Source organism: Myotis yumanensis, unplaced genomic scaffold, assembly GCF_028538775.1.
Source record: "Myotis yumanensis isolate MYYU_CA2020_CCGP unplaced genomic scaffold, mMyoYum1.0.hap1 SCAF_7, whole genome shotgun sequence".
NCBI classification, from domain to species: Eukaryota; Metazoa; Chordata; class Mammalia; order Chiroptera; family Vespertilionidae; genus Myotis; species Myotis yumanensis.
The window spans coordinates 1,909,783-1,925,284 of NW_027223758.1; the positions used below are offsets into that span (position 1 = coordinate 1,909,783).

The following is a 15,502-nucleotide window of genomic DNA, read 5'->3' on the forward strand; positions in this document are numbered from 1 at the left end:
CCATCATCTGTCTCCCCACAGAACCAAACCGTGGGAAGCTCCAGAAACTTCTGGTCATGAACGGGGACCATGCCACCCAACCCACCTTCCAGGAGCTGGCTCCCCAGGGCCCTGGGTAGGGCCTGGGTGGGGTGTGGAATGAGCGTCCTCTGGCTGTCGGACACATCAAACCAGGGTTTTAAAGAGCTGTGATCACTCCATTTTACAGAGCAGCAAACTGACACCCAGCAAGATGGAGAGGTCACCTAAAGGAGGGGCCCGAGCTCCCCCTAGAAGGGGGTCACCCCAAGTTGCCCTGCCCAGGGGAGAAGACCTCATTTTTAACAGGAGCAACACCGCAGGGCCTGAGCTCCACCTTGGATCGGACTTCCCCAGAGCCAAGAAGGAAAGAACATTCGGGCCCGACATCTGCAGGCTCCTGGGACCAGGAAAGGGGCACCACCCTTGACCTCCGTCCAGACACCCACAATGATTTCTAACCTGATTGGTCACTGGCCTGAGTGCAGACAGCTGTGGGGCCCGACTGGCCAGAGGGCCACACCTGTGACAGGTCAGGGAGAAACAGGACAGAGGGTGGAGGCAAAGCCCCACCTGCACGGCCGCCTTGGGGAGCAGCTGGTGGGAGCACTGCCTGCAGCCCATGTGGGGGCCTCGTGGCCGCTCTCAGTGCTGATTTTCATTGATTTAGAAAGCAGACGGAAGGAGTGGGGGAGGGGGCGGGGGCGGGGAGACATGCCACTGTCACTGTGGGTCTCCTTTGCAGGCACAGAGCGGCAGCCCAGGCTGGCTTCGCTCTCCAGAACCGGCTTTGAGACTTTCCACAAAAGCTCCTTGTTCCGGGGATGGAAGCTGAGGTCCCAATTAGTCGATTAATCATTGAGTTAATCAGGCAATTAGGTGGCAGCTGCCGGGGAGGCCTGCGGGGCACTGGCGCTGCCCCAACACGTCACCTGCCCCGAGACACACCTCCGCCCACCGATTCAGAAGGGGCCTGGCCTCCAGCTGGCCAGTATGCAGCGCTGGCGAGGACCACGAGGGAGGTGCTGGGATGCGGGCTCGCGGAGGGCCTGGGTGGGCAGCACTGAGCAGACCTGGAGACCACTCCCAGGTCTAAACACGCAGTGTGTGTGGCAGCAGATGGGCCTGGACTAAAGCCCCAGGGAAGTGTCTGTCACCTCTCGCGGTGTGAAGGGAAAGACCACCGGGCCGCACGTTTTCACCCAACACTTAAATCCGGCCCCAGAGGCAGGAGGTGCTGGGGCCACCTGTCCCAGCCTCCCGGCAGCTCATCTCGTCACAACCTCTGTGCCACCGTCCAGACGCCAGGGCTGTGCTTGAGCTGGTGAAGGGACAGCTGGGGTGCAGGCGGCACGGAGCTCTGGGCAATGGGGCCCACATTCCTCACCCACAGAGTGAGTCCTGCAGGCAATTCCGCCTGAGATTCCCTAACCTCACGGTGCTCCTCGAGCACACCACAGCACTGAGTTTTCTGTGTTATACTCCCTGTGTCAGCACCAACAGTGGGCGTCCCACCAGGACGTGTGCCCATCTGCTTGGACAGGGAGGAGTCCTGGCTTGCTACCCATCATCCCGTGGCACGAAAGTGCCCACTGTGGGCGACGTGCACAGAGCTGTTTGTGGCCGTATGTCACATTCCCACGTGCAGCTCATGGCACAGTCCGCTCTGCTTGGCTAATGTCGGTTCTCAGGAACCTGAAGAACAGCTGGAGACACTGTTACTAGAACGCTGGGCGCCCAGTCTACCCTGCTTCTCTGCAGGAAACTAGACAGTCTCTGTGACCAAGTCCACGGGGGCCTGTCTGACTAACGAAGCTGGAGAGCCCAGCGCTCACAGAGCCTCACTCACCTGGCCGGCTCTCCTCTTAGATGCTTCAAAGCAAATCTATTTGAGAGTCATTTTCTCTTCAAGAGAATATCCAACCCTTTGTGTTTGCCTTTCTAACTTCTCCATAACTTCATCTATTGGCAAAATTAAATGCCATTACCAAGGCGGAAGCCAGATGTCCCCAGGCGAGTGTCACACGCCAGGCAAGGAAGTGGGCCCCTCTCGGAAGCTTCTGCACCTGTGCCTAGGGCCTCCGAGGTCCCGCAGCCTCTCAGGGCGCCTGGTCTGCCTGCCGCCCACCCTCACCCTCTCACCCTTGACCCAGGACTGTGCTTTGAGCTGCAGAGTATGTGGTTCTGCTCTTCAGGCTGGAAAACTTTAACCCTCTCACCCTCTGGTTCCCACTCACTAGGACACCAGCAGGCACAGCTTCCGTGCGGATCCCTGACAGCCAGACGGTCCAGAGCAGCCAGCGCGGAGCCGCCCACGCCCGGGCTCTGAGCCTCCGCCTCCCGCCCATGCCCCTTCCCTTCTGAAACCAAGTTGGAGCCCAGAGCTCGGGGAACTCTGGGACACTTTGGGGTCCTCCCGTTCTCCTGGTTGGCAGCAGGCAACTGCTCAACAACTACCTAGAGAAGAATAAAGTGGTGCTGGCCCCAGTTTTCCTCCGTCTAGTGAGAGGGCATGGCGGGCAGCGAGGTGGAGCCAGCATTCTGCGGAAAGGCCAGCAGCCTCAGGAAGGGCATGTTCTCTGTCTCCAGCAGGGAGTCTGGAAGCTCACAGAGACTTCCATCAGGTGTGCTGGTCGCCCCGGCCCTTCCACATGGCATCTCGAGGGTGGCACACCCGCCAGCTCCCACAGGTTGGGCACGGTGCTGTCCCAGCACCAAAGCTGTGTGCAGAGCCCCCCACCCTCCAAGGATGAGCTTCGTGCAGGCTGCCTCACAGGGAATTTTTGGAAATTAAATGGGGCACCCAATGCCCACATGGCATATTGGGGACGCTCGGCAAGCAGCACCTCCCTCCTTCCCTTGTACTCTGAGCCAGAACGCTCAGCACTGCCCTCCTCAGAGAAGCCGGTCACTACACACCACCCCCTGGGGTTCTGTCTGAGACCAGGGCCCCAGACCCAGGAAGAACCCGTCTGCAGGCAGAGGGGGAAGGGTGCTGGGGCAGGTGGAGGGGGAAGGGTGCTGGGGCGGGTGGAGGGGGAAGGGTGCTGGGGTGGGTAGAGGGGGAGGGGTGCTGGGGTGGGTGGAGGGGGAGGGGTGCTGGGGCGGGTGGAGGGGAAGGGGTGCTGGGGCGGGTGGAGGGGGAAGGGTGCTGGGGCGGGTGGAGGGGGAGGGGTGCTGGGGCGGGTGGAGGGGGAGGGGTGCTGGGGCGGGTGGAGGGGGAAGGGTGCTGGTAGGCAGGCACGTAGGCACTGGGGTAGGTTTCCTTCGGCCATCCCCACCCTAAAGGCTTTGGCCACACCAGGACAGAAGCCAGCAGGTGAGAGCACCTCAGCCTTATCCTCCAGGAGGGGCCTGGCCTCCAGCTCGGACCAGCACTCACTGTGGTGGGCTGTCCTCCCTCCTCCTCAGGGCTTGGCCCCTAGCGGTGTGGCCTGGATCTGCAGTCGCAGACTCTGCCACAGGAGACCCCAACACACCGCCTGCGTTTCCCAGTCAGTGGAAGCCTCGGGCCCCGGAAGCCTGTTCCATCTCCAGCCAAATGGGCCTCAGACCGTCTGACACAGAGCCTTTGTGACCAAGAGAGCCCTCACGACTGCAAGGGACCGTGACAGCCCTGCCGGTGGTGGCCAATGCGCACAGGCTGTGCCCCTGCCATGAGGCGGCTGGGTGATGGGGCCAGGACGGGGGAGGGGGGCGACAGCTGACACATGCCAAGGAGAGAGGGGCCTCGTCAGGGAACAGGGCCCGAGGTGCAGTTGGTCAATCCCAGGAGCCCGTGGGGGACGTTAGGACGTGCAGGGTCATAGGCGCGACACGCTCGGCACCAGCGGGGAGTCCTCTTACCTGAGCTCGGCACCTGTGGGCTCCAGGGGGGCTGGTGAGAGACAGGAAGCACGCAGAGTCAGCATTAAACGAGCACAGTGGAGACATGGCAGCCGCCCCGTGCCGCCTCCTCCTGACCTACCAGTGCACATTAGGTGCAACCTGGGGAGGGCTGGTGTCTTTGGAGGGACAAGTGCCCCACCCAACACGGGCTCCTGGGCCCTCAGAGCCAGTGAGGCACCTCTTCTCTAACTGCACAGAGAACACCCTGCGGAGCTGCGTCTGCCTGGCACCTCACCCGGCGCTCTGTCTGGGAGAGCCCCGCAGCGCCCACAGCGCCCTGAGGCCGCCAGAGGCCTCAGACTCAGGCCCCAGCCAGGGAGGAGCAGGCAGGCCGGCCTCGCTGTGGGCCGCTCTCCTGAGGGACCCCGCGGGAGGTGGCGTCCACAGCCTCGGCCTGGGACTCGGACAGAGCCAGCTGTGGCACCAGGATGGACGGGGAGGCGGCACTCACCTCGCAGGGCCTTGGATCTGGTGCGAGCGCGCATCTCCTCGTTCTCTAAGCTCATCTGCAAGTAGAAGCAGCTGTCACGTTCAGGGAAGACAGGGCTGCCGGGCCTGCCTGCGTGCTTTCCAGCCCAGCTTTGCTGGTGAAGGCGGGCTTGCGACACCGAATCCAAGGAATGGCTCCCAAGGCAGGAAGACCTGGGACCTGGAGCAGCAGGCCCCCCACTTCCGGGTCCTCCTGTCCCCTGCGCCTGTCCCATCCCGACCGAGGAGGGTGGGGCCTGCTCCCCCCTCTCACAGGCACAGGGGCTCAGGTACCAGGGCAGTTCACCAGCGCAGACTCCACCCCACTGGGCCCTGGTGCCCAGCTTCCTGCTGGAGCTAACGTGAGGGTCGTCCAGTCAGAAAAAGGTTACTGGGACCCGGATGGACTATCCAGGAAGCGTCCAGAGGTGGGACAGCTGTGAGCTTCACTGTATGCTGTCCCAGGAACAGTCCAAGGACAGGTGGCCTGAGCTCAGGGTCCGTCCCTAACGTGGGGCAAGTCGCCCCTGCATGTGTTCCTAGGGGCACCAGGCTGCTCGGCATGCCCCACCCTGGGGACTAGAGACACATCCTTGTGCACGTTCTAATAGCCGCGCCGACAATGTGAAAGGAAACAGCTAAAACTAATGCTAATACTAAACTTAGCCCAATCTACCCAAAACTATCATTTCAACAATGATTGATATGAATGAGATTGTGAATGAGACTTTTGTTCTATAGTAACTGAGAAACCTTGCGTGTCTCCTGGTCTCAGCACATCTGCGTGAGCAGCCACCTGCCACCTGCCCACGGCCACCAGGCTGTGGCATGCCCAGAGGCGGAGGCTGTGTCCGTGAGAGCCAGGCTGGGGCATGAATAAAGGCCAACGGGTCAGCTCGCCAGACCCACCGGCCCCTACCCGATGCCACTTCTCCCAGGAGAGGCTGAGTGGCACCTGCGAGGGGACAAGGCACAGTCCAGACCAGCGGTCACCAACCTCCCAGACCTCACGGACCACCAGTAGTCCACAGACCACCGGTTGGCAACCACTGGTCTAGACGCCACCGGAGCCCATTAGTGATGCCCCCACAGTCCCCGCCCCAATCCACTTCGGAGGGGGACACGCCCACACTGTCCTCCAAGGAGTCGGGGGAGAGCCCCGGGAATTACAGGTCATCAGACGGATCCTTGGCCTGTGTCGCTCATGACACATCTGGGCAGCAGGTGATGACGAGGTAGGAGGTGGGCGCTGAGCAGGAGCCCCAACATGCTCTGTGTCTCCAAGAGAGAGCGGCCTCTGCCGGTTACCCACCCCAGGAGGCCCTGGGAGAGCGGGCCGCATCACTCACCACGGTCAGGAAAAGGAGGAAGCAGCCCACCTGCCTCAGGCCACCCCGGAGGCTGCCGGAGGGACAGCAGACAGTGGGGGAGACGTTTCGGGAGAGAGGAAGCCAGTGCAGGGGGAGCGGAATCTGGGGTCGCCCCTGGGAAGACAGGTGGAGGGATCCCCCCAAGTAGTGAGATGAATTTTGCAGAGGGAAACTCCCGCAAGCGGCACCAACATATGACGATGCCTGGGGTGACTTGTGCGGGGACGGGCGTGGGCCATGCTCTGAGTGCAGCTGTCCAGCAGCAGGAGCCGGGCTGCACTTTCCATGTTGGAGACGAGGCTCCCCTCAGACCAGTGGCTCACACGGGAAGTGAAAAGAGGAGCAGGTGTCCAGGGGGCTTCATTACCCTACGAGCCTTCTAACGCACCTGTGGGCCGCAGCAAGCCAGGCAGGACGCACCTCGACGCTGACGCCTGGCTGCCCGGCGCCTGCTTGCAGCTGAAATGCAATCTACCGCTCGTTTTTGGTGATGTTTCCCAAGGAAGTTGGCAAGCACCCTGCTAGGTTAAAGTGTGCCTTGGTAATTTGGTTATCTGCAGATAAATTATTCAAAGAGCAGAGAACAGAGAAGGTGGCAGGGGTGGGTTGCGGGTGCTGCCTCCAATGGCAAGCCCTTTGTCGAGCTAACAGCTGTGGCCTCTGTATCGGAGGGTCGGTCAGTGAGAAGTTCTCCTTGGGGCATGCGGCTTTGATTTTAAAAGGGAAAAACTGAATTTAAAAGGAGAAAAGGTGGGTTGGCTCTTTAACGTGAGAGTGAATTGGGGACCTGGCAGCCAAGACCGCTTTCTGAGCTGTTTGGAACCGGTGGCTCTGGCTACCTCGGGAGCACCGGGCAAGGCTGTGATGACCCCAGCGAGCTCCAGGGCTCCTGGAGAAAGTGGAGCGCCTCGGGCTGAGGGCACCACTCCCATCCCAGGTGGAGCCGGCGCACCCAGCAGCCCCCACCCCGCAAAGGCAAGGAGACACGTCCCCATTTTTCATTCATTTATTGTTTAAAAACCCTCCTCTTGTTCCAAGTACAAATCCATCAAGTTTCTGTTTTGGCGTGGCCCCCAGGTAACTGCACAGCCTCTCCCCTTGAGGGGGAAGGCCCCTTGGCACAGCCGAGCCTCCAGCACCCGCTCTCCCGGGGGCAGGCAGCCCAGAACTCTCCTGTGTTTCTGTAACTCCAGCTTGTTCTGCCACAGGAGCCTCTCACACTTCCCATGCTCCTTAAACGGCTCTAAGCTCTCATTAATATTTCACTAGTTCTGCCTTCAAAAGGAAAACTGGGCGGGGGGGGGGCGGTAATTTACAGATGCAGACACACCAGCGTGGCCACATCTGCAAACCAGAGTGGGTGGTCCTGTCCTGCGTCACCTCAGGACCCACATCAGCATGAGGCTCTCCCTGCTGTCCACGCGGCTCTCACAGCCACAGGCCACGGAGACCAGCCCTCGTCCGACCCGTCTCCATATTGCCATTGCCCAAACTGGGTTCCCTGGATTGAACATTTACAAGCTGGGAACCAAACAAGCCCATGTGGTCAGCAGCCTCCAAACCTCATCTGGACTCTGGGGCTGCGGAGGTGAGCCAGGAGCTCAGGCCCAGCCAGGGACAGAGCGGTCAGGGAGGGGCACTCTGTATCCAGGAGGGTCCAGTCCACACGGCCCACAGGCTTTGTACATCTTCACTTTTATCCCAGAGGCCAGGTCTGTCCCCCAAGTTCAGGGACTCTAGGGTGGTCTCTGGAGATGCCCTCCCCCCCTCGAGCCCCCAGCCCTACCCCGTCTATCACCTCTCTCCCTCCCTTTCACTCCTTTCTTCTCTGTTCTTCCCAGGCCTTCACAGCTGAGGAGCCTCCCTGCCCTTCTGCATAGATAGCTGAGGCCCAGCCCCAAGGAGCCTCAGACAACCCGAGAATCTCTCACTCTAGAGTCAGGTGAGAGATTGCTCAGGGGCTGCTCAGACTCGGGACCTTGGTGGGGAGGGAGGTTCAGTGGGTCAGTGAAAACCTGAGGACATGTAGGCTGCCTCCAGGGTGGGAGGTGCTCAGAACTGGGGAGCAAGGAGCACCCTTAGGTGTCAGCTCCTCTCAACAGTCAGGCCTGCTCCCTCCCACTCCGCCCTCACAGCCCTCAATTCCATCTGAGATAAGCTCCTTCATTCCTGTTTCGAGGTCACTGTCCTGCAGAGCAAGGTGCCGTGGCCTCGCTCTGCTCAGAACATATTATGGAAGGATGAACGGATGGACAGATGGACAGACAACTGGGGAAGGTGGCTGAGCACACACCCGGGCCTCGGGCTGGGCAGGTCCCAGGGGCCTCAGGGATGCTCACTGGCCCTGGGATGCAGCAGGAGGAGGTGATGCTTCATTTTATTCGGAATTCGCTTCAACAGCTGCAAAGCTTAGGGCAATTTTTGAAGCCACAAGGTCATATGCATTCTAGTGTCTCTGGAACAGACCTAGAGGAAGAGAGGGGAGCACCCACTGATCCCAGGAGACCACAGGCAGCCCCGCCTGAAAGATGGGGTGACATGGAGTGAGGAGGGCAGAGGTACATAACAGGATGTGGCCGGGAACTGGCCATCACCTGCCCTATGGGCTCCAAAGGTTCTGCCCAGTGTCCCCTTTCTCCAGGGGGGGTGGGGGTCTGGGCTGTTTCTGGGCTCAGCTGAGGGCCGCGCCTGCAGGAGCAAGCACTGTGGCTGGCTCCACACCCACCCGGCAGCAGCTCCACCCCAGGACCAAGGGCAGCCTTCAAGTACGCTCCTTGCTCCTCTCCCCTGGAACCTTTCAGAGCTCCCCTGCCTGCACACCTCCCGGCTTCCCTCTTCTCTGAGCATGCACCTGTGTGGACAGGTGGCCCCAGAGCAGCCTCTGCTTCACAGACAGGCAGGTCCTGCACCTCCAGAGCCCTTGGCACACACCCAGCTCCCCATCCTCTGATCTCTGAGGCTAAACCCCTCACCCACACGCCTGCACCCTTGACGGCTGGCGTCACAGCTCTCCTGGCTCCCTGCAGGGACAGCTCTGTCTCCCTTGGGGAGTCCCACTGCATGTCTGACATCTTCTGACTCCACCCATTGTCTGACCTCCTGGCAGCTGCAGACACCGCCTCTGTTTTGCTTGCAAAAAGGACAGCCATGGAGTATTATTGAACACATGTTTTGGGAAGGGTTCTCCTGACACCTCTAAGCATGGGGTCATAGCTCACTCCAGCCCCAAGTTAAAATGTAAAGCTACATAATGACACCCTGATGAAGCAGCCATGTCTGATCTCTCTCTTTAAAATTCCACCATAAATGGAATTTGTACCTGCCCAGAGGTAGAAATCAGGTACCTCCCTCCCTTGTCAGGAGCCCCAGGCAGGGGCAGGGAGAAAGCCTGGCTGGATGTCATGCAATCCACCTTCTCCATAGCATAGCTCTAGTCATCCACTGAATAGCAGTGTTTCATTCTTCAAGGTCAAGAAGAGGTACAAGGACCTACAATCAATGCCTGCTCCTTTTCTCCTTAGGTTTAAACACACACACAGCTCTAGCTGGTTTGGCTCAGTGGATAGAAGGTCAGCCTGTGGACTGAAGGGTCCCGGGTTCAATTCCAGTCATGGGCACATGCCTGGGTTGTGGGCAAAATCCCCAGTAGGGGGCATACAGGAGGCAGCTGATCAATGATTCTCTCTCATCCTTGATTTTTCTATCTCTCTCTCGCCATTCCTCTCTGAAATCAATAAAAATCTTTTTAAAATAATAATAAATAAAATAAAATAGCACACAAACACACACACACACACACACACACACACACACACACAACACACACCAGCCAGCACTTCCCCTAAACTCACACCACCTAATCTGTTCTAAAGGCCCCTTCCCAGCCCACCTGGGAGCTGTCCGCATGACTGGTGCTGAATCCAGGGTCAGAAGGTGAACACCTCCCACAGAAGAACCGGGTCCTCTGCTCCGCTGCCCTCCAGGCACTGAGCTGTTCCTCACCTCACCCACCTCCTGACTGAGGCCAGTCCTGCTTTGCCACGTGGCTCTCTGCTGTCCCAAGGCCAGCACGTCTGTGCTGCGGCCTCCTCAGCCCACAGTGTTCGGATCAGAACAGCAGTTCAGGCCCTACCTGCCGAGGTAGAGAGACAAGTCTCTCTTGTAACAGCCAATGCTGCCAGAGAACCAAGTGTGGCCCACAGACTAGTGCATGGCAGGTCCCACACCCTGAGCTCCTCAGGCCAGAGCCACGGTGGCAGCACTTCCCTGCCATCCTCACAGCGCCAACACCCGCAGGGTGCGTCCCCAGGCCCTTGGCCTCAGATCAAGTCCAGGCAGCCTCCTTCTATGCTGCTTCACATGCCCTGTGTTCCTGCACGTGGAGGCCTGTGGCAATCCTGCAGGGAAAGTCTTTCAGTGCCATTTTCCCTGCAGTGTTTGCTTGCTGCATGTCTCTGTGTCACATTTTGGCAGGTCTCAGGATGTTTCAAACTTTTTCACTATTGATATATCTGTTATGGTGTTCTGTGATGAATGATCTTTGATGTTATTATTGTAATTGTCTTATATGGGCCATGAGCCATGGCCATATAAGACAGCGAACTTAATCAATAAATATTGTGTGCATTCTGACCAAAAAAAAAAAAGTGAATGACTCACTGTCTTTTGATACCTGTTTATTGTGGATGCCTGGACCCGCAATAGCTCTGAGGCTGCCTGTCACTTTCTGGTCACGTGATCTCTGTTTAGCAGCTCAGGGCTGGGATGGGGTGATGCATTTAAGGGGGAAACAAAAACTCAGTGATCAAGATAAAACAATAGTTTAATGAAGTATTTTAACACATTGAAATTAATGCAGGAAATCCATGATTTAAAAAAATGCCAAAAATTTAATAAAGGCAGGGTTGGTGTTACTGCCTTTTCTTTTGGCCTCAGGCTCCAGATGGCACCAGTCACCAAACAGGAAGGAAAGTGTGGAAGGAGGTGCTCGGACAGACCCTGAAAGTGCCCACTCCAGTCACCAGGTTGGAAAGAAAGATGTTGGGCTTTGAGAGTGAACTGCCAGCACTCTCAGAGGAGGTTGTCACCCAGAACTTTGTAGCCCTGGCTGCCTACACTCTGGGCGGTCACATCTTGGTGGCCAAACCTTGGGTCATGGTTTGGAGCCTTGTCAGAGAGTGTCTTCGTGTCAAGAAAATGAGATCAGAATCTGAGATCTGGGAAGGGAGGCCCACCAAGCCTGCTGTTGCCTGCACTTTCATCTCTGAGGGTCACCTGACCCTGGGGACCTGCCTTACCCGGAGAACATCATGGGAAGTTCTAGAATTAGAGGCATGGCGTGGCTGCCAGCACACGGGATGTCCTGGGTTAGGGAGCAGTCCCACAGAGGGCACCTCAGCCACCGCCACCAGTGAGTCTTAGGCCAGCGTGACCCATCTGCCTCCACCTGGGGAGATCGACATAAAGGAGGAAGCACACCTCACGAGTCCTGAGGGACTCTCAGCCTGCCCCGGGCGCAGAGAGGACAATGCATCAGGGGCTGAGGACATCAGGGAGCCGATGCAATGGCCTCAGAACAGGGACCTGGCCCAAGTGAGGCTACTGTCACCCGTGGATTTGCTCTATTCAGCCACTCTTCTCCCTTTGTTTAAAGTGCCCCTGGCCCCACCCAGCTTTGCCTAATCTAGACTGATGACCAGACAAACATCACCTGTGCTGCTCCAGGCCGGGGGTGGGCCTGCCTGGGGCAGGGCAGGTGGCCCTCTGAGTGCCTCACCTTGCTGTGTCCGTCCAGAAGCCTCAAGGTCCTGCAGTTGCTGGCCTTGTCTCCGTGTGTCCACCTCTGGCTCAGCAGCTCACCCCGGAACTCATTTTCTGAGGCAGAAAAAGGAAACAATGAATGTGGCTGTGCGTCCCGAGGACAGAAGCCGAGAAATGTGGGTCACGTCTGCACAGCCATCTACAGCCCCTTCCTGGGATCCACTGCGAGACACGCAAGACTCTCGGAGGAACATCACTTCTGACTGGGACACCTGCACTGACTGGGGTTACAGGACACACTGGGGCTTCCACTGAGGGGACCCTGCTCCCCTCGGCCTGGCTCCCAGCACTTTCCTCTGCGACGCGCCCCCAGTTAATGTTTAATTCCTCACAGAAACTCCAGCCTCTGCAGAGGCTGCGGCATCAGCTGGACGTGACAAAGAAAGGCCTTGTGTGCCTATTCCCTGTGGCACTCTGTTTCCATGACAACTAGCTTTCCACAACAGGCAGCAGCAGCGTTTCAAAGAAAGGCCATCAGTAACCAACAATAAAAACAGGAAATGAAAATTCCTGCGTTCTGCTCTCTGCTGCTCCCTGAAGGGGGCTTGGATTCTGCTGGAGGCAGTTGGGCCCACAGCTCTGACACTCATCGGCCCTGCACGCTTGGCAAGCATCCCCCACGTGGTCCGTCTAGAATTTCACCTCTCCTGCCCCCAGCACCCTCGTGTCTCTGCCACAGCGTCCACATGTCTGGAAACGACTCCATACCCTCAAAGGGCCTCCTGTGATCTCCAGGAGCATGACACTGAGAGAAGCAGACTGGTTGTCAAGGAGACGCCTAATGCAAGGTCTTCAAAGGACTGGTTTGGTACCTAGCGTGTACCTGCCTCCCTGAGCAATGAGTCACCTGCAGGGGACCCCTGTGAGGACTGGCCTCAACCAGAGAGGTGTGGGCTGTGACTCCTGGCTCCCAGGTCCTCACCAGTCACCAGCACACCCAAAATGAGGACAGGTCCACCCGCCGGCATTCAGATTTTCAAGCCCATGGCAGGTGTGTGGGAGACGCATGTGGGAGCCACAAAGGCCCTGAATAAACAGGCGGAGGCTGCAAAGTGGGAGCAGACAGACTCACACCTGGAAGGGATGAAGGACATTCGGGTGAATCAGCCAGTCATAGGACGTGTCTCACACCTGAGGGCAGAGGTGAGAGTGCACGGGGTTCGTTCTCCACACACATTTCCTGGTCAGGAGACACCACAGCCACCTGTGCACTGACTGATGTGCCAGGCTCCAGCGGGATTTCTTGTCTCCATGACACATGTAAATGTGTGAGGTGACTGGGGCGTGTGTCATGGCAGCTGGAGGGGAGAGCATAAGAGCCTGAGTAAGGTCTGTGCTGCGGGCAGGACTGTTTGCCCTCTTGGCACCCCAAAAGGGCCCTAGACATGCCCCCACCCCTGTGTGACCCCTCGAGGTCCCTCCTGCTTCCCAGAGCAGCCCAGCCAGTGAGCAGAGCAAGTCTCTCGGAGGGAACTCTGGTTTTCTGTTTGATGGGAGACAACCAGCTCACAGGTGCTTCCCACGCCACCTGGCCTCACTCCCTGTGCTCCCCACTCCTGCGCAGGGAAAGCATGAGGTAGAGAGTGTCTGGGCACAGGAGCAGGATGGCACCTCCGCGACCTGGAGCTCACACCCCTGGGACTCGGCGTCAAACAGGGCGCACCCCCGGGACCAGATCCTCATCATGAACCAGTTCTCCCCTGATGTGAGTCCTTCCTCTTCCTGGGAAGCTTTTGGCAGAAAACTATCATCACTGCTGGGAGACAACACTCCTCCCGGGCCGGGTCCCCCAGGACCTGCCCGTGGCCTGGCCACGTCACAGACGGGACACCTCCTATCTGACACACGGAGGCAGCACACAAAGGCCCCACCACCCAACTCAGAGTCCTCAGGCTGGAGGGCGGCCCTGCTGGGGCCCAGCAGGATGTGCCTTGCAGGGGCCACCTGCTCTGGACACACTGGGCGGAGGGGCAGAGCTGCTCCCACACGACCTGCATGCCCCCTTTCCCATCCACGAAGTGAGGGGAGGGAGGCCTGGGGATTGAGAGCTCGTGTGCAACGTGCCCTCCGGGGTCTGGTACACAATAGACACGTGAGGTTGTCGCAGCCTTATTATGGGGATCTGAAGGGAAGAGCAGGTTGTCCTCAGGACCAACCCCGCCTGTGAGCTCTTAGGTGTCTAATCAGCTCATCGGAATCCCTGTGCATGGACTCAAACAGCAATCAGGCCACTTGGGGGCAGGTGGTGCAGAGGAGGCCATGACTCCTCTAGGACCGGGCATCACCTGCCCTGTCTGTCCACACTGCCCAGTGTCTGTCCCCGCAGAGGCCCCAAACTCACTTCTATCACGAGACTCTGGCTGGCAGACAAACTCAGAGCAGCAACCAGGGCCTGCCACCAGGGTGGTGGGTCTGTGAGCAGAGCGCCTTCCTGCCCAAGCCCAGCCAGCCCTCTGCTGACGGCAGCCACTGCCCCAGCTCAGCAGCCCCAGGGCCAGCCCGCCAGGCCCAGGACAGTTCCTGACAAACAGCAGCACAAGCCCTGGGCCCCGAGCATGAGAGACGGTCTCGGGAGGCCCCAGCCCAGCCCTCCTTGGTCCCCCTCTGTTCCCGACATCCTGGCTGAGCCAACCTCTCCATGCGAGCTTGATGTCCACTCCTTCCCAATATCGAATAAAGGGTCCCAGGGGCACCTCGCAGTCTTCTCAACTGGACCCTTCCTGGGGCTTTTCAACTCTTCAACAAACTTGAGGTTAAAATTACCATCTCTGTGGGCTCCACAGCCCGCAGCCTCCCTCTCACCCCATCACAACCACATTTCTTAAGGGACCCAAACTGGCTAACTCTGCTCCTCACTCCCCACCACAGTGGCCTCCACCCACAGCCTTCCACCAGAGCACGATCCCTGAGGGGTCACCAGTCACAGCCATGCCACATCCCCATGTGCACCCCAACCCCGAGCCTCTCCCCCACTGCCTGCAGGTCCTTCTCTTCCATCTCTGGTCCCTGCTCTTAACATCTGCTCCTCGTAGGATTGAGCTTCCCCTCCCAGCTCCTCAAGCAGGGCACCAGCATTGTCTTGGGCCCCAAATCCTGCCACAGTTACGTCCTGAGTCTCACCACAATCCAGCAACTTCTGTCTCTCAAGCTGTTTTGTTCGCGAAAATTGACTAACTGATTCTAAAATTTACATGGCAATTCAAGGAGCACAGGATTATCAAACAATGAAGCTGGACCCTCTCACACCATACACAAAGATTCACTCACAGTGGATCACAGATCTCAAGGCAAGAGCTAAAGTCTTAGAAAGCATAGGAGCACATCTTCCTGACTCTAACTTAGACAATGGTTTCTTAGATATGACACCAATAGAACAAGTAATAAAAGAAAAAAGTGGGGAAATTGGACAGCATCAAAGTTTAAAACTTTTGTACATCAAACACCATGAATAAGATGAAAATACAACCCATAAACTGGGGGAAAATATTTGCAAATCATATATCTGATAAGGGACTGGTATTCAGAACACATAAAGAATCCTTGCGATCAGATCATCATCAGATCCTAACCAGAACTCCGACCAGAACTTTGGCTGGAGATCCTGGCTATAGGTCCTGAGTAGGCTGCTGATCAACTGAAGGCTGTCTTCGTGTCATTCCTTCTTCGCCGACTCAGTCCACACCTTTGGGGACCCCTGGACCCGCTGGGATTGGACCCCAGCAGTAGCTGTTTTTAGAAATCTCCCTTTTGAGGAGAACCAAGATGGAGGCATCGGTTAACGCCAGAGTTTGCTGCCTCGAACAACCACTTCAAAAATACAACTAAAAGATGGAACGGACATCACCCAGAACCCCAGGAAGGCTGGCTGAGGAGAGATTCTACAACTAGAAGGAAAGAGAAATCCATACTGAGACTCAGAGGAGGCACAGTGCGGAGGT

The 15,502-nt window shown here is 58.0% G+C and overlaps 1 protein-coding gene across 5 annotated transcripts in view; it reads right to left on the reverse strand.

Moving 5' to 3' along the window:
- The window catches only part of MYT1 (myelin transcription factor 1), a 62,769-nt gene that overhangs the window by 31,637 nt on the left and 15,630 nt on the right, over positions 1–15,502 (reverse strand). For all 5 annotated transcript variants that reach the window (XM_070419534.1, XM_070419532.1, XM_070419533.1 and 2 more), the window contains exons 2-4: positions 11,521–11,618; positions 4,358–4,412; positions 3,865–3,895 (exon numbers count right to left, since the gene is read on the reverse strand). In XM_070419534.1, coding sequence (XP_070275635.1) covers positions 3,865–3,895; positions 4,358–4,412 — 86 coding nt within the window. In that variant the 5' untranslated portion in view covers positions 11,521–11,618. The remainder of the gene's footprint in view (positions 1–3,864; positions 3,896–4,357; positions 4,413–11,520; positions 11,619–15,502) is intronic.